The sequence below is a fragment of the Strix uralensis genome, chromosome 3 (assembly GCF_047716275.1).
Source record: "Strix uralensis isolate ZFMK-TIS-50842 chromosome 3, bStrUra1, whole genome shotgun sequence".
NCBI lineage: Eukaryota > Metazoa > Chordata > Aves > Strigiformes > Strigidae > Strix > Strix uralensis.
Genome location: NC_133974.1, coordinates 1,921,057 through 1,935,996, shown reverse-complemented (window position 1 = coordinate 1,935,996; position 14,940 = coordinate 1,921,057). Strand labels below are relative to the sequence as shown.

Sequence of the window (14,940 nt, the reverse complement as noted above, 5' to 3'; positions counted from 1 at the left end):
ATACAAAAGTGGGCTATGAGGCTAGGTTTAATAACATTTGTGCCACATTCAGTTGGGACGGTGCGTTATAGGGACGCATGGATTAAAAACCTGTGTTGTGTCTGATTTAAAAAAAAAAAAAAAAGGCAAAATCGCTTTTGATTTCTAGAGGTTTGGTTTGGTTTTGTTTTTTTTTTTTTTTAATATGAGAGTCCCTAGGACGGGACCAGTTCTGTTTCCAATCACAGCAAGCTGCAAGCATCGCTGCTCTCGCTCGCTCCCGTGCCGTCGGAGCCGCTCGCTCGGTGCCGGCAGCGTGCGTTGGGTTTCATTATCAGCCAGCCGGTGCGGGAATCGAGTGGGAGAAGCTGGCGGCGAGTCCTTTCGCCTTGAGATGGCAACGGCACCGTGTGCCGGCGGGCGCTGATGGGCTCGCCAACCCCCGGCGAGCACATGGGGGGAGCGCGCGGGAGCGAGCGGGAGCCGGCGAGCTTCACGGCAGCATGTTCGTCATCGGGGGGCTGCGCAGCCAGCGCGCAGAGCGATGGAGCTGGGAAGCTCTCAGGTAAGGGATGATGGCTTCTTCCCCCTAAGACACCCCTGGGATTAGGAAGGGGGTTTGGGGGGGGTTTAGTAGTTGATTCAGGAGCGAGCAGTGGGGTGTTCGCACAGCTGGGCTCTCCTGCGCTCCCTTGCTGCGACCTGGCTGGGGTGGCAGGGGGAAAAAAAAACCTTTTGCTGTCACTTTATTCAGCATTTATACAACAGCGCAAAGAAAAGCCGGTGTCTGAGTAATGAATGATATTTGTATTTCCCGAGGCCGCCTTCCCTCGGGCATTTTACTTCGGATTTCTTTTATGGATTGAACTTTGCTGAGGCTGTTTTTGGTGCTGCACCCTTGCGCGCAGCGTTGCCAGCACTGAACACAGCCGCGCGCTTGTAGGAGAATGTGCTAAGTAGAAAATGACGTATTTCAGCGGTGACCTTGAAAATCGATGTGTAAATGTTTAAGCTGGGTAGAGCTGGCATGAATCCTCACAGCAACTTGCAGAAGTAAGGACATCAGATTTTTTTTTTTTTTTTTTTTAAAAAAAAAGCGTTCCTCGTTAAGAGAAAAAAAATGCTGATTGCTTAATGTTTGTTAATCATTGATGGAAGAAGTAAAAGCAGCAGAAGTTAATGATTTCACATGTATATGGGTTCCCTTTAGCAGAGCATTGCACAATTCGAAGGAGCTCTTCCCCTTTGAAGTTTACGTGGGGTTGCTGTGTCAGTGGGCTCTCGCATGAGGTTTTGTGCTTGAATTTCTCCTGCCCTTAACTCGCTTCTCGGGCCCAGGACTGTCCCCGCCTGCGTGGCAGCAGCACCTGCTGCCCCAGAGCTGCTGGATTATGCAGGGTGAATAAAAATACAGTCGTCGCCTCGAGCCCGCTGCGTGGGGGAAGGTGTTGTAGGGCTTTCCACCGTAAAGCCGACATCGTCAGCGCCTTCGTTTTTGATGTACATCACTGTAACAGGCTGGAGTGATGGAGAAGATTGTTTAGGATTTATGTAAACCTTTAAAACGCTGCATAAATTGTAGCCGGAGGCAGTGCTACACCTCTCTTGAGTGGCACGAGCAAATTCCCATTTCCAAACCTGGCTCTCTCTTTTTTTTTTAGGTTTTTTTTTTGTCACTGATGACATCAGTGCATCACTAAATAGCACAAGAATAAGGTCCAAGCACTGGGTATCGTGATGCTGCTCTTTCAGTTTTCAGAGTTTTCAGATCTCTTTTGTTCACCCTCTTAAATTTTTGGTGTTACTGATGTAGATCTTCCATCAAAAAGGGGCACCGTGACACTAAAACAACCTCTTTTTCGTTAAAAATTTAGGATCTAGACTGGTAAGGCAGAGTAGCAGAAAGTATGCCCAAAGTTTGCCCAAAGATGGGCAAATGGGTTTTAAAGATGGTACGGGGAGATGACGATTTGCCAAGAGGGTTGAGATGAGCTGGGACCTGAAATCTCAGACTCACATATGTCACGAGTTTGTTGTTTCTCTGTGATATTTGCTTTTCTGTATTCTCCACTGGGCTCCTCTTAATCCATCCTCTAGGAGATTTATGTATGTGTTGATGGTGACCAGGGTGAAATCTCAGTGAACAGCATATTGTGGGAAATAATGCTTCAGCATTTCATCAGTGATGAAGCAAGTTTCCATGCAAGACCTTAAAACAGGGGAAGGTGATTTTAATTCAAAATAAATCTAATCCAAAATGGATTTCACAGATCCATACTCACATTTTCATACCCATGGAGTTGTGGGACCAAGTTGTGTGTTGGACACAAGCTGCTTGTGTCCAGGAGGTCAGTGCAGGATTTGGGGACATGGGATGGAAGTGGCGGCTCCTGTGCTCCTCACACCTCCTGGCTTCTTCTGAGGGTTTTCCTGCGTCTCTTCATGCCTTGGAGGAGCTGATACTGGTCAGTCCGTCCACCCTGTCTCATCCCAGGATTTACCTGCTGGTTTTTGTCTCCCAACCTGGGTCTCCTGACACACTGCAGGTAGATGTGTGCTGAGATCATGATGACCTGTTAACTTGGGTACCATCAACATCTGCCATTTTTTAGCCCTTCTTTCTGCTGTTTCTTCCTTCTAGTGCTTTTGCACCCATCATTCCTATTCACCCAGTCAGACTAGTCTGAATATTCACAGTTCTCCACAGTTCCCTGGTCCTTACCCAGCTCTGGTATGAGATGGAAGGACTTGAGTCTCTTTGCTCTTGTTGGTCACAGCTAGAAACCCAAAGGAAGGAAACTGTTGTTTTGTCCTCCTCGAGTGGCCAAAACCAGATCAGCTCTGATATTTGGAGAGGTCACCCTGGACTTGGGCGGGTGAAGCAGGCAGACGGTTTTGTTCATTGGTACATGCTTTGCTTGGTGGCCAAGAGGATGCAGGATCTGCATGGATGGCAGCTGAGGTGGAGTGTCCATCGTGGCCTGGGCTTGCCACGACGTTGCCAACCACACCAGCAACGGTGAAGTTGCTCTAGCACCACCAGCCCACTGCTCCCAACAGAAATACAGGGCATCCACGTGTGCTGGCTCCCGGTGCTCTGGGTTTTCCCAGCTTGGTGGTGTTGTTGAGATGTTATGGGTGACTTTAGATACCCCTGTCAGCAGAGGAAAGAGGTGGTGGAGGACAAAACCCCTTCCTGCAGCTGGGCAGAGTGCCAGCTGGGCAGCTTTTGGGCAAGGAGGGTCAGGAACCAAAAATATGGAGCCAACTCACTGGTAGGTCCCACCCAGCACACGTAGGGTGTCCATGCGATGGGCTTGTGTCTGCTGGTTGTCCTGGGACATCTTTCTGGGACTGTTCAGGTAGCTGTGACATGCAGAACTGAATTAATTACATTACAAGTAGGTAGATGCCTGTTTGCATGATCAGAAATATCTTCAAAATTGATAATTTCCACCGTACGCCATTTTGGAGCTCTGAGTTAATGCTTGAAATGAAAAAAAAAAAAAAAAAATTAAAAATCAGCTTTTGCATCACGGTTGCTCCCAGAACGACAGCAGGAAAGCGAAGCCAGGAGCTGAGCACTTCCTAACAACTTGCCAGACTTTTAAAATTTTCACACTTTGTACTGTGGGCATGTTCGTTTCTTAATTAGTTTGACTTTCATTCTTCCTCCTGGCAAAAGCCATCAGGATCCAAAGGTCGTTCAAAGGGCACAAAGTGATGCAATTATTTTTGCTTCTTTTTTACCTTTCCTAGCAGGTTTGTATCTCTGACATCGGACCCCGGGGAATGCGATGCTGAGATGTCCTCATATACCTTGCTTTTGCTAAGGGTTGTTTTGAACACATCTTAGCCTGGCTTGTCACGGAAATGTTGGTTATGATGCTGAATGTGGCGACTTTAGGATTTTTTTTTTTAAGTGTGCTAATCGTCACCACCTCTTTCAATGCTACTGTGGTGCTATGAGTGCAGCTGCATAAGTTTAAAAAAAAAAAAAAAGTCATTTCCAGCGGTGCTGCTCCTTGCAATGATCCCTGGCTGTGTACAAGGCTCAGCCCCTTCCCAAAGCGCTGCTCCATCACCCTGGGGCTTAGTTAGCGAGCAGCGTTGAATTCCCCCTGGTCTCCTTGCACAGACCAATTCAACCCCTCAAGGCGCCGAGAAGCTCCAGCCCCATTTTTTCCCTCTTTCCATCCCCAGAAAATGAAGATCTCTGTAGCCAGCAGCGCTGCAGAGGAGGGGATTGATTGTAAACCTTAATTATCAAGACTGCTTTTAATTAAGTGGGTAGCTTCAACCATGAAAGTAAAATATTTGTGATTCAAGGGGTGGGATACGGCGTTATGTCCCCAATCCGACGGTGTGTGTGATGTTGGGGTTAGTCCTGGCTGCAGCCGAGCTCTTTGCCGGGTGAGATGCTGCTGGGCTCCCCGCAGGGTCCCACGATGGCCCTTTGCTTTGCCGGGCTCTGACCGCTCCCGTCCTCCCCTGGTCTTCACAGAAGAGCCCCCTCTGCTCCAGACTTTTTGCCAGCCAAGAATCAGGTATCCAAGGGAGGCTTAAAAAATTTGCCGCCTTAGAAAAAGCTTGATGACACCAGCATATGTGGCTGGACAGGTGGGAGAGCTCACCACATTCATCCTCAGCTCCTGTTTCTCCTTGCAGTGGTTTCCACGCAGGGTGAGATCCAGCTCCGCACTGGGGCTGCACCTACATCGAGAATTTCCTCTTTTCAAACATGATCAGTACGATGTGCAGGGTCTTCTTGCCTGAGGCTCCCGAGTTACCCAGGTAGCTATCAGCAGCTTTTAGGATCCCTCCCCGTGCCGATTTTATCCGTGCTGCTCTCCGGACCTGTCTGGGATTCACACACAAACGGGAGGGATGTGATGTGTGCGTGCATGTCTGAAATGAATAGGAATTATCTGCTATGGGGTGCTGTTCATGTGCTTGGGTCTGGAGTCAGAGGTCCTGGAGGACTAGGAAGGGCACCTGGGCACCAGTTTGCTGCTGGTCGGCCGCATCTGCTGCCATCACACAGCCTGAAGTGATGAGTTGATGTAGCAGCAGCACAGTGCTCACAACTGGTAGATTTTTGTCTTTGCACAGGGTGATTTCCAGTAGCGTTTTCCACCTGTAGCATCTCTACCCGTGGCTGTCATTCTCCGATGAATCCATTTTTGCCCGAGTCATTGCAAAGCAAGTGCCCGTCCTCTGCTCAGGCAGCTCCTGAAGCAGTTCCCCCCAGGCTTTGTGTAGGGGCTGGTGTTTGTGGGATGTTTCCCGAAGGGCAGCAAGATTTGTGGTTGAGTTTCCTCCTCTTTTCATTTACTTTTTAAGATCTGGAAAGTATATTTTTAAAAGCACTACCCAGCTGTATTGGCAAAAGCTGTGGTCTTGGAAGGTGATGTGCAAACTGGGACGGTATCGAAAGTCACGTCGTGACTTCAGAACGTGGGCAAAAGAGGTGTCCAAGGAGGACAGGGGACATCACGCAGGTGTAGGGGTGCTGCTTTGCTGCTCTTCAAGCCATTCTGAGCCATGCTGCCTGCTCGCTGCCCTGTTAAACCTCCCGTGGAGCAGCTGGGTGGGAGAAAAGGGATCCTGACTGCGATGGAGGGGGATGGAGGCTGGAAGCTGCAGAGAAACGGGGTGTCTGCAGGGAGTTTGGGCAGCGCTGGAAGAGCCAAGGTACCATCCTGCTTGGCAGCAGCATTAAATAAGAAAGCAGTGGGTGATGGAGACTGGTGCCGGGGGGGTTTGGTGGTTAAAACACCAGATGGCTTCCCAAAAAAAAAAAAGAGCCCAACAGTTTGTGGGCATAACACACTGTAATGTAAAATAGGGGTAACCTCTGCAAAGCTGCTGAAGTTAATTGTGTCTTTCTTCCCCCTCCCTCCCCCCCGCACTACGTTCCCTACTGCCTTATTTACCTCTTAATTATATCACATCTAACTGGCTCTGTAAATACCTCAGGGCAGGGATCCTCGCGTTTTGGAGGCGTCTGCTGCAGCTGTGAGTGATGGTAATAAGGGATTAATAATGATGCAACAAGCTACGACTTTGCCTCCATTGCGCACTACTGTTGCTGGGTTGGGTTTTTTTTTTTTTTTCTTTTTCCCTTTTCCTCCATATGGTTAGTCTAAAATATCAGCTGAGAAGAGAGGGAGGTGTTTGAAATCTGAGCCCTACACAAATGAAGATAACTGAAGATGGGGGGGAAAAATAATCTGCATTTTTGAAGTGGCATTCCCTGCAGTTTGCCTAATTCCTCTCTTAAGGGGGGGGTCTCTCCAACCTTGTGTTTCACCTTTCGTCATTCTGCTCGTCCCCCTCGTGCCTTCTCCTCCTGCTTCGCCTTGGCACATCATCGTTGTGTGTTGGGATAGCTGTGACCTCTGCAACTCGGGAGGTGGAGAAGAAAACATCTCAAGGAGGACTCTAAAGAGCCAGGTAAGGCTCTGCCACGGCTGGGTGCTACCTGTGCTCTGTCTCGCTCAGGTTTAGACCACAGAATTTTATTTCTGAGCCTGACTTGAATATTGGTTCGTGTCTCAGAGGTAGGTTGTGGCTTGCTGCGGCGCCTTAAACTTGCCATCTCACAGCGCCAGGGCGCTTTCGCCGTACGATGTGTTTTTCTTTGGAAACGCTTCCAGGCAGCGGCCGCTGCATCCTCCCCATAGAGCCTCGTGTAATGGGTCCCTAGTCTTGCCCAGGATCTCTAGGTATTGCTATAATGCAAATAAATATTAAGGAAATGAATTCATCTCCTAAAGTATTATCTGTCATTCATTGTTTTTCCGTAGCTTTCTAGAAAAACCTTTTCTTTTTATTCTGTCTACTCCTGGATGCCCGAGTATTTGTAATAAGCAGGAGAAAGCGGCTGCTCTTCGGAGCCTTGCTCGGGCATCAGTGGCATCTCCTGGCTCCCCTCGCTCCAGAGCGGCGGGAGGTAAATGCAGCTCGAGTTTGCAGGTAACGAAACAGTAGTTCTTGGGATTCAGAGTCGGCTGCGGTCGCCTGCGTGCGATGCCGGCGGAGGAGGAGGAGGAGGAGGCGGCGGCTGGGGGGCTGGTCCTGCCCCGCAGCTGGGATGTGTCGGGGGGATGCAGGTCGGGGTGTTGTGGAGGTGCTTCGGGTAACACCAGCAGGCATTGCTGATGGTGGTGAAGTGGCTGATTTCTGAAGCAAACTACTCTTCAGTTGCGCTCATGAAAGGAAAAATAAACCTTTTGCTGCCTACTTTGTTCTTCTTCCCAAAACGGGACCCTGATTTAATTAGTCTAAATAATTCCTGTACCTCTCCTGCCATCCTCCTTGAGAAGTTCCTTGATGATCTTGCTCTTCCAAGTCAAGACTGGTCATCTTGGTTTGAAAATCCCCCCCCTTTCCTGCACTGTATGGATCACATAGGGACCCCACAGCCAGCGGGATGTCATGTGCAATCCGGACCTGTTGAGTTCAAGCAGCTTCTCCTTTTCACTGGGGATTTGGTCAAACTACCCCCACTTTGTTGTTTTAATCTTTTTCTTATAAATCCCTTTAATGACTTTGTCATTCACGCTGCTCTTTTAGGACCAATTGTGGCTATCTGTCTGCTGAGAAGGTGATCTCAGCTGTGCATAATCCTCTGTTTGCTTAGCTAATTATGCCTAGATAGCTACAAACCCTTCATTCTCCGTGCTCTGCTCACCACGGCCAAATATCCATGAGCGCTGCTATGTCATTGCTGCATTTTGCTTAAGTTTACATCCAATCTTGCTTGGTATTATCTGACTACTGTTAAGTATTGGGAAAAAAAGCCCATAACACCACCCCAACCCAGTAAATGGCAGTAGGAGCCACTTCTGCCTGCAGCTGAGCTTATGTCCCCCCGTGGCTATTGATTAAAGTTGTCTTTGCCCGAGTTTCAGTTTGTTTCTTGCCCTTCTTTCTCAACTCCCTGGGATGCTTCATAATCCGTTTTTGTTCTCAGCAATGGTTACATCTCTTCCAAATCTATTATTGTACAGAAATTTCAATAGGTGTCTGATCCTTAATTAAGTTAATAAATAGGAGAAGGCTTAGCAGACATCCTGTGAGCACCATCAGCTACTTCTCCCCCACGCCACTGAGTGATTTGGCAGGTCCTTGGTGATGTTCTGCAAAACTCTGGCTGGTGGAAGAAGAGCTCGTGGTCTTTGTATCTCAGTTTTCTGCTCGAGAACAAGATCTGACATCATACGTTGCTTATTTTTTATATGTTTTGAAAACCACATGCCACTGAAGGCGCTCGGGAAACATCGAGGATGCAGCCACGTTTCTGTAGGGTAAAGTCATCAGCAGGTGGCATCAATCTTCATCCCCTGTGGCAGCAAAATCCTACAGGCTATATTCTAGAGACTGGAGGCTTTCCTTCGTCCTTGTGAGAAGGATGGTGACCCCCATCCCACCTTCCACAAGCAGGTGAGAAGGTGGTCTCTGCCCTGGCTCAGGCACCAGCTGTGATTCAGAAGCTGGTTGAGATCCTCTGGTCACAAATGGTCTTGTGTAGCTCTAAAATCTGCACAGACAAGAGGCAGCTTTGCCGCTTCTGTCGTGCATCACTAAAACTTGGGTAGAGGATAAGAACGGAGCTGGTGGCAGCTTGAGGATGTTTCTTTTTTTCTACGCCAATAATCCAATTATCGAGGAATTTCTCTGCGTAGATCTTCAGTGGGTTTCATAAGGGTTTGGCTTCATTTGGGAGAGGCCGTTAATGCTTTCTTTTTTAAACTGCATTTTTCTTTCTGTGTGGTTTTATTTTTTTAATATCTCCCTATACAGCCTTTCAAAAGATTTACTTCTGGCAGAAGAGAAACCCAATTCAATGAGTTTTTTTCATTGTATCTTACTAATGGCTTTTCTTCTCTATTTAAAAAGCTGCAGCACAGCACTTAGCTCATCTTGCTGATACGGTTGGTTACGTGAGGGTAGGACATTAATTGTGAAGGTGAAGCACTCGCTTGCTTTAATGGATCATTTGCTTTGGTCAGGGGTAAATTAGTGGTCAGTCCTAACATCCTGGTGAGCAAAACCTTCTGCTTGTGGCACCCACATCCCCATCCCTGTGAGCATTGGTTGGACCTTTTGAAATAGAGAAATAGAGGTTTGCGTCTTCTCAAGTCTTTGAAATTTGAAAATGATTTTTAGAACAGCAATTAGTAACTTGTTTAAATAGTTGGGATGTGTTGGTTGGAGAAGATTTGGGTTGTGTTCTGGAGGTGAGCTCAAAAGCCAAGCTCTGGGCTCGTAGGCAGCACAGTGGTCACCAAAGCACAGCGGGGATGAATGTTTTGCCCTGACAGTGTGCCCATGCAGTGTCCTATGCTGGGGATGGGGGCTGTGTGTGTAAAATTAAGGAATCATTTTTAATATGAGAAACAGCGTCGCTTGGGTTTCCAGGTTGCAGCATGTGGAAGTGCCTTCATGGTCACTTGGAGCTGCTGAGAAATTTGGAAGTAAAATCCGTGGAGTGCCACATATACTTAATAACATGGGGAAATAATCAGATCCACCTAATGAATCATAGAATCAGACTGGTTTGGGTGGGAAGGGACCTTCAAAGATCATCCAGTCTGACCCCCTGCCATGGGCAGGGACATCTTCAACTAGACCAAGTTGCTCAAAGCCCCGTCCAACCTGGCCTTGAATGTTTCCAGGGATGGGGCATCCACCACCTCTCTGGGCAACCCGTGCCAGTGTCTCACCACCCTCAGCGTAAAAAATTTCTTCCTTACATCTAGTCTGAATCTCTTCTCTTTCAGTTTATACCCATGACCCCTTGTCCTATCATTACAGTGGCTGGTGTCTGTGTATTTGAGAGGGTTCCCCAAGTGTAATGCAGTAATTTTCCCTGCAGAACAGCGGGCTGCAGCCCTGTGCAGCATCTCACCTGCCTGGAGAATAAATCCGATGAGGAGCGATTGAAGGAGCTGGGACTGCTTAGTTTGAGGGGAGACCTCATCACTCTCTACAACTACCTGAAAGGACATTGTAGAGAGGTTGGTGCTGGTCTCTTCTCCCAGGGAATTAGTGACAGAACAAGAGGGAACGGCTTTAAACTGCAACAGGGGAGGTTCAGACTGGGCATGAGGAGAAAATGTTTCCCAGCAAGAGTGGTCAGAGAATGGAATAGGCTGCCCAGGGAGGGGGTGGAGTCCCCATCCCTGGGTGTGTTTAAGGGTCGTTTGGATGAGCTGTTGGGGGATGTGGTGTAGGGGAGAACTTTGTAGAGTTGGGCTGATGGTTGGACTCGATGATCCCAAGGGTCTTTTCCAACCTGAATGATTCTGGGATTCTGTGATCTCAGAAGGCTTTTTGCTGCAAGTCAGGGGTTCCCCCAACGCCGCTGGAGATCAGGCTGGAAAAGGCAGAGCTGCTGCCTGGCTGCCCTAACCCCGGGTGAAATAAATCTTACTTTGGGTTTTTCCAAGAGCGTGCGTGGGCTTCCGGTGGTGCGTGGGCTTCCTGCAGCTGCTCGGGAGGTGGCAGTTGTGACTGTCCCCCAGGAGGGACTGTCGCTGCTGCCTCTTTCTCCACACCTGCTTGTTGTCTCTCTGGGCTGACATCTACCCTCTAGTGTGCTGTTGGGTTGTGTTGCTATTAGCTATTGGAGAGCAAAAAGCATGTGGTGGAAGGAAATCTGCTCGGTTGGCCACCAAAATGCTAGTGGGCTGCAATAAATATCTTTAAATTCTACAGTAATTGTGTCATGGATGTTTGGATGGGGTCACCATCGTCCCCGCTCACTGTTGATGCAGGGGATGAATGGTGGCGTGTTCGGTGGTGGCTGCCGTGCCTGGGCTCCTGCTCATCGCTCTGTCAGGGGTTAATGGTTGCTGCGGGATGGGAGGGTTGGGAGGGAGTCCCATCAGAGCCTCCCACCCTCACCCCAATGCTTTGTGTGATGGTGTGTCTCTGGCAAATATGAATGATTGCCCTTGTCCAACACTGGATCTAGATATTGCTCCAAAAAATTAACCTGAGTGTGATTCACCACCAAGTTTTGCTCAGTGCATAACTGGAGAAGGGGAGTAAAGTTAAACCAGTCCCCTTGTGGCATCCCAGTGGGAGTGATGTCCTGCTCCCAGTGCTCCGGAGGGATCCTCTGGGTTGGAGGGTACAGGGACCTCTGGTTGACACCTCTGTCCCTGGTCTACACCCAGTCCAGGGAGTTGTGCGTCTCCGCACCTTCTTTGGTCCTCTCCGTTGGGTTCCTGGGTGTCTGTGTGGTAACAGAAGGGTATCAACGGGTGATTTTGGGGTGGAGAATTGAACTCAGAACCCTTTGGGGTACACCTGAAATGTGGGTAGCAGGTAAGGACTTTCAGAAAGCAGATGGTTACTGTAAGTCCAGATTGAGGCATGCAAGATGCCGTCCAACATAGACATTTTACTTTAAGATTTTCTAAAGCTTGGTCTTCAGCAATCAGGCTTTTTATTTATTTATTTTTAATTCAATTATTAGAAAAAAATGTACATTTTTTTATTCTTTAGCAAAATCCTGGTGATGGCCAACATTTTACCATGGGTGGTTAAACCAGGGTGATATCCAAAACAGGATGATAACCCTGCCTCATCTGTTAATCCTCAATTAGAGATCAGGCAATCTAATTAGAATTTTGTAATGAGATAGTGATCAACGGGTTAAAAATTGCACTCTCTTATATTTTTATTTTTGGTGTGCTCATTGAATCTTGGTTAGCTCTTCGAGCTGTCACCTTCCAGACTTCTTCCATGGCAGCCAGCCGGCAGCTTGCATCTTCAGAAGTTGGAGCCGTCAGTCAGGAATTTAGCATCAAGTCTAATAAAACTGATTAATTTATTCACAGGGAAACCACGGCAATCTTTTCAAACGAGCTCTACAATGCGGTGCTCTGTTTTGGTAAGTGAAAAATTCTCTTGAGCAGATAAAACGTCATTTTGGAGACGATGCCAGAGAGGCTTTCCTCTTGCTCTTCATGAGAGCTCGGAGATGTTGGGGTTCCTGCACCCAGGGTTTTACTGCACCCGTGCACAGGCCTGAAGGGTTTCCTGGGGTTTTTCAGCTTCCTCTTGGACCTGCCTGTGTGATTTCATCTTGTCCCTGTGTGAGATGACAGTAGATGGCACAAGAAGAGAGTAGACTGTCTTCAGGTTTGTCCAGTTGGAGAGGGTATTGCAGCTTCTCTTTGAGAATGTTCCTGCTGCTTCTTGGTGTGACTCAACGTTCTCAGTGTTAGATGTCTTGGTTTGGCTCTTCCTCGCTGTAGCAAGAGCCCATGGCTGTTGAGCTTAGTAGGGCCATGGAGAGGTGACAGCAGTGAGAGCTTCTCTGCACCATCGTTCTCCTCTGAGTTGCGCCGTTGGTGGAAAATGACGATGCCCCATCGCTGGAAGTGTTCAAGGCCAGGTTGGATGGGGCTTTGGGGCAACCTCATCTAGTGAAAAATGTCCTTGCCCGTGGCAGGGGGTTGGAACTAGATCTTTAAAGGTCTCTTCCAACCAAAACAGTTCTATCATTGTATGAAAAATTCACATCCCACAAGAGGAATGGTTGTCAGCTCTTCTCAGGATTGTATCTCGCTCTGTCTCATTTGACCTTGCTGCCTTGCCTTTTCCTTTCCCAGTGAAGACTATTATTGAGGGTTTCTTCTGTCATCTCTCCTTCTCCACCCACATAAGTCTTTTTACATTTTCACAGCTCCTGTTGGTGATCCTCAGCATTTTGGCTTTCCTGTCTCAGGCAAATTGAAGCTGGAGAGCCGGAGAGAATAAAATAAACCTGCACAGCAGTGTGAGTGGCTGACGTCCTACGAAGGGCTTAGGAGAAGCAGATCAGAGGTGGAAAGTGGAAACCAGAGGTCTCAGGTAGTGGTGGGAGAAGCAGCTGGCCAGATGTCCTGCTGCTTGCAGTGACTTCTGTTGGCTGGTGCCAGAAGCACCTGCAGATACTGCTAGTGGTGGGACCATGCAGGAGAAAGCAGAAGTAGTCCAAAGTGTTTGATTAAAAGCAGAACGAATGTTAGTACACAAAATAAAGCAAGAAAGAGCAAAAGAAAAAGGGAAGAAGAAGAAAAACTGGCCTGAACTACTGCTGGTGCAATAGCCCTCTTTTAGATCTCTTCAAAGCATGGTTACAAGGTTAGTCATTAGCTCTGAGGTCTCAGCCCTCCCACCAATTCAGCTTCTTGGCATTTTTGGTCTTGTCAGCAGATGTATTTTATATTGAGTCAGCGTATGGTGTCTTCCTTTCTGTCTGATCCACCAGAACTCTTGAGTTTGCTCAAGCTCCTCACTCAGACATGAAGGTACGACTTAATCCAGGAGCTTCCCCGCACTGAGGTTCCTCCACTGTCAGGAAATTTCAGTGGTTTTTGCTGGGCTTACGACTGAAGTTGACCCAAAATAAAGACAGGCGTGTTGGGCATGAGCTGCTGGATTTTAAGGAGGAATTTTAGTTTGCCTTACTGCAGCATAAATGATAATTAAGTATGCTTCATGCTCAGAAAGTGGGGAGTGGTGCGGCTGTTTGGGAGCTGTCAGGGCTGCCGTTTTATACCATACCTTCCCCAAAACGTGTGATCTGGATGTAGATCTGGAAGCTGGGGTTGCTGGGTGTCCATCATGGGCGTTACGGGGGCTCTCACTGGGCTGCTGGAGTATTTGCTCCACAGCTGCAGGCCAGCGTTCTGGGTTTGTTCTTTAATCCATGCAGTTGAGGTATCCAAGATATTATGCAAGTACAGAAACGTGTAATAGCAAAATTAAGATTGTGTGTGTATCTATAGATAAATAAATCCTGCAAATTTTGGAGAGAAGGGACCTGTAGCCGAGCATCCCCCTTACAAACAGGTCCATAACCAAACACAACAAGGTTAGAACAGGCCCACGCCCAGCATGGACCCCGACACCACTCCTGAAAGGGGTTTTTCCCCACTCCATCCTGCTCCCTGCCTTCTAGCCGACGGCGTTGGGGGTGGCTTTGCCAGGGAAAGCCGTGGGCTTGTCGGCGGCCAAGCGCCGTCTCTGCTGATGGGGTTCCTGTGCCGTGGTCTGACGTAGGATGCACCGGTGCCTTTGCTGCTTGCGAGTTACGGTGATTTTTATGAAACCACATGCGCTTGTGTCGCAGTTTAATTTGTGCTACATGAGAACCTGATGTATTTGTACGTTCTGCCAAATACTTTCTTCTCCCCATAGAGAAAATTGTGTAATTGCAATGTGTAATTCACGAGCGTAATATGAAACTAAGTGTGTAATGTTCTGTGACTGCGAGGGAATTAGCTTTATTTTTCCCTTTCAGAAGCTGTATAAATTAACCCACTTTTCCTATCAGTTACTGGGAGAAAAGGTTATGCTTCTTGCAGTTCTGTTTTGTATGTTATCTCTGCTGTAAACATTGCCAAGCGATGCTTGCTGGCGTTGAGACACGAGCGGCTCCGGGAGGAAGGCTGCTCAAGGATGGCACCTAAATTGCATATCCATTTCTGGGTTCGCCTCAGTTTGTGTTTGCAACATATTCCCGTTATTAGTGCAAAGCAATTGCAAAAAAATAATAAATATATATTTTTGCATTGAAAGAGCAAGGTTCCTGCTGGCAATGTAGAGAAGAGCATCCTTTCCCAGAGATGGGACAGAGCTGTAGTAGCGGGCAAGGGTTGACCCTCGTGTGGGAGCCCACCACAAGCTCTTGCTCCCGTGTATTTTTAACCAGAGCATTGTCCTTTTTACCATCCGCCGGCTAAATTTCTCTCCCTCTCACTGGTCATACTGTACTCAGTGACCCGAAAAGGAGGTGGCCAACGAGAAAAATTATTTATTATTAGAATTACACACACCGAACCTTGACTCCCTTTTCAGTGGGTTTCTTGCATCGCTGCTGGTTCTCTCCGACGCCATACATTCATTTATCTCACCTTGCTACCAGCCTTGCTGCCTTAGGGGGTTCTGGTGGGG

The 14,940-nt window shown here is 48.0% G+C and overlaps 1 protein-coding gene across 5 annotated transcripts in view; it reads left to right on the top strand.

Annotated features, from left to right (window-relative positions):
- Positions 1-14,940, top strand: part of NCOA1 (nuclear receptor coactivator 1) — a 190,189-nt gene that overhangs the window by 93,937 nt on the left and 81,312 nt on the right. For 3 of the 5 annotated variants that reach the window (XM_074861271.1, XM_074861275.1, XM_074861274.1), the window contains exon 1: positions 333-544. The exons of 1 other annotated variant lie outside the window; for it this stretch is intronic. In XM_074861271.1, coding sequence (XP_074717372.1) covers positions 524-544 — 21 coding nt within the window. In that variant the 5' untranslated portion in view covers positions 333-523. Of the gene's footprint in view, positions 1-332; positions 545-14,940 lie in introns of those variants that run through there. One more of the 5 variants, XM_074861272.1, reaches the window with a different exon arrangement.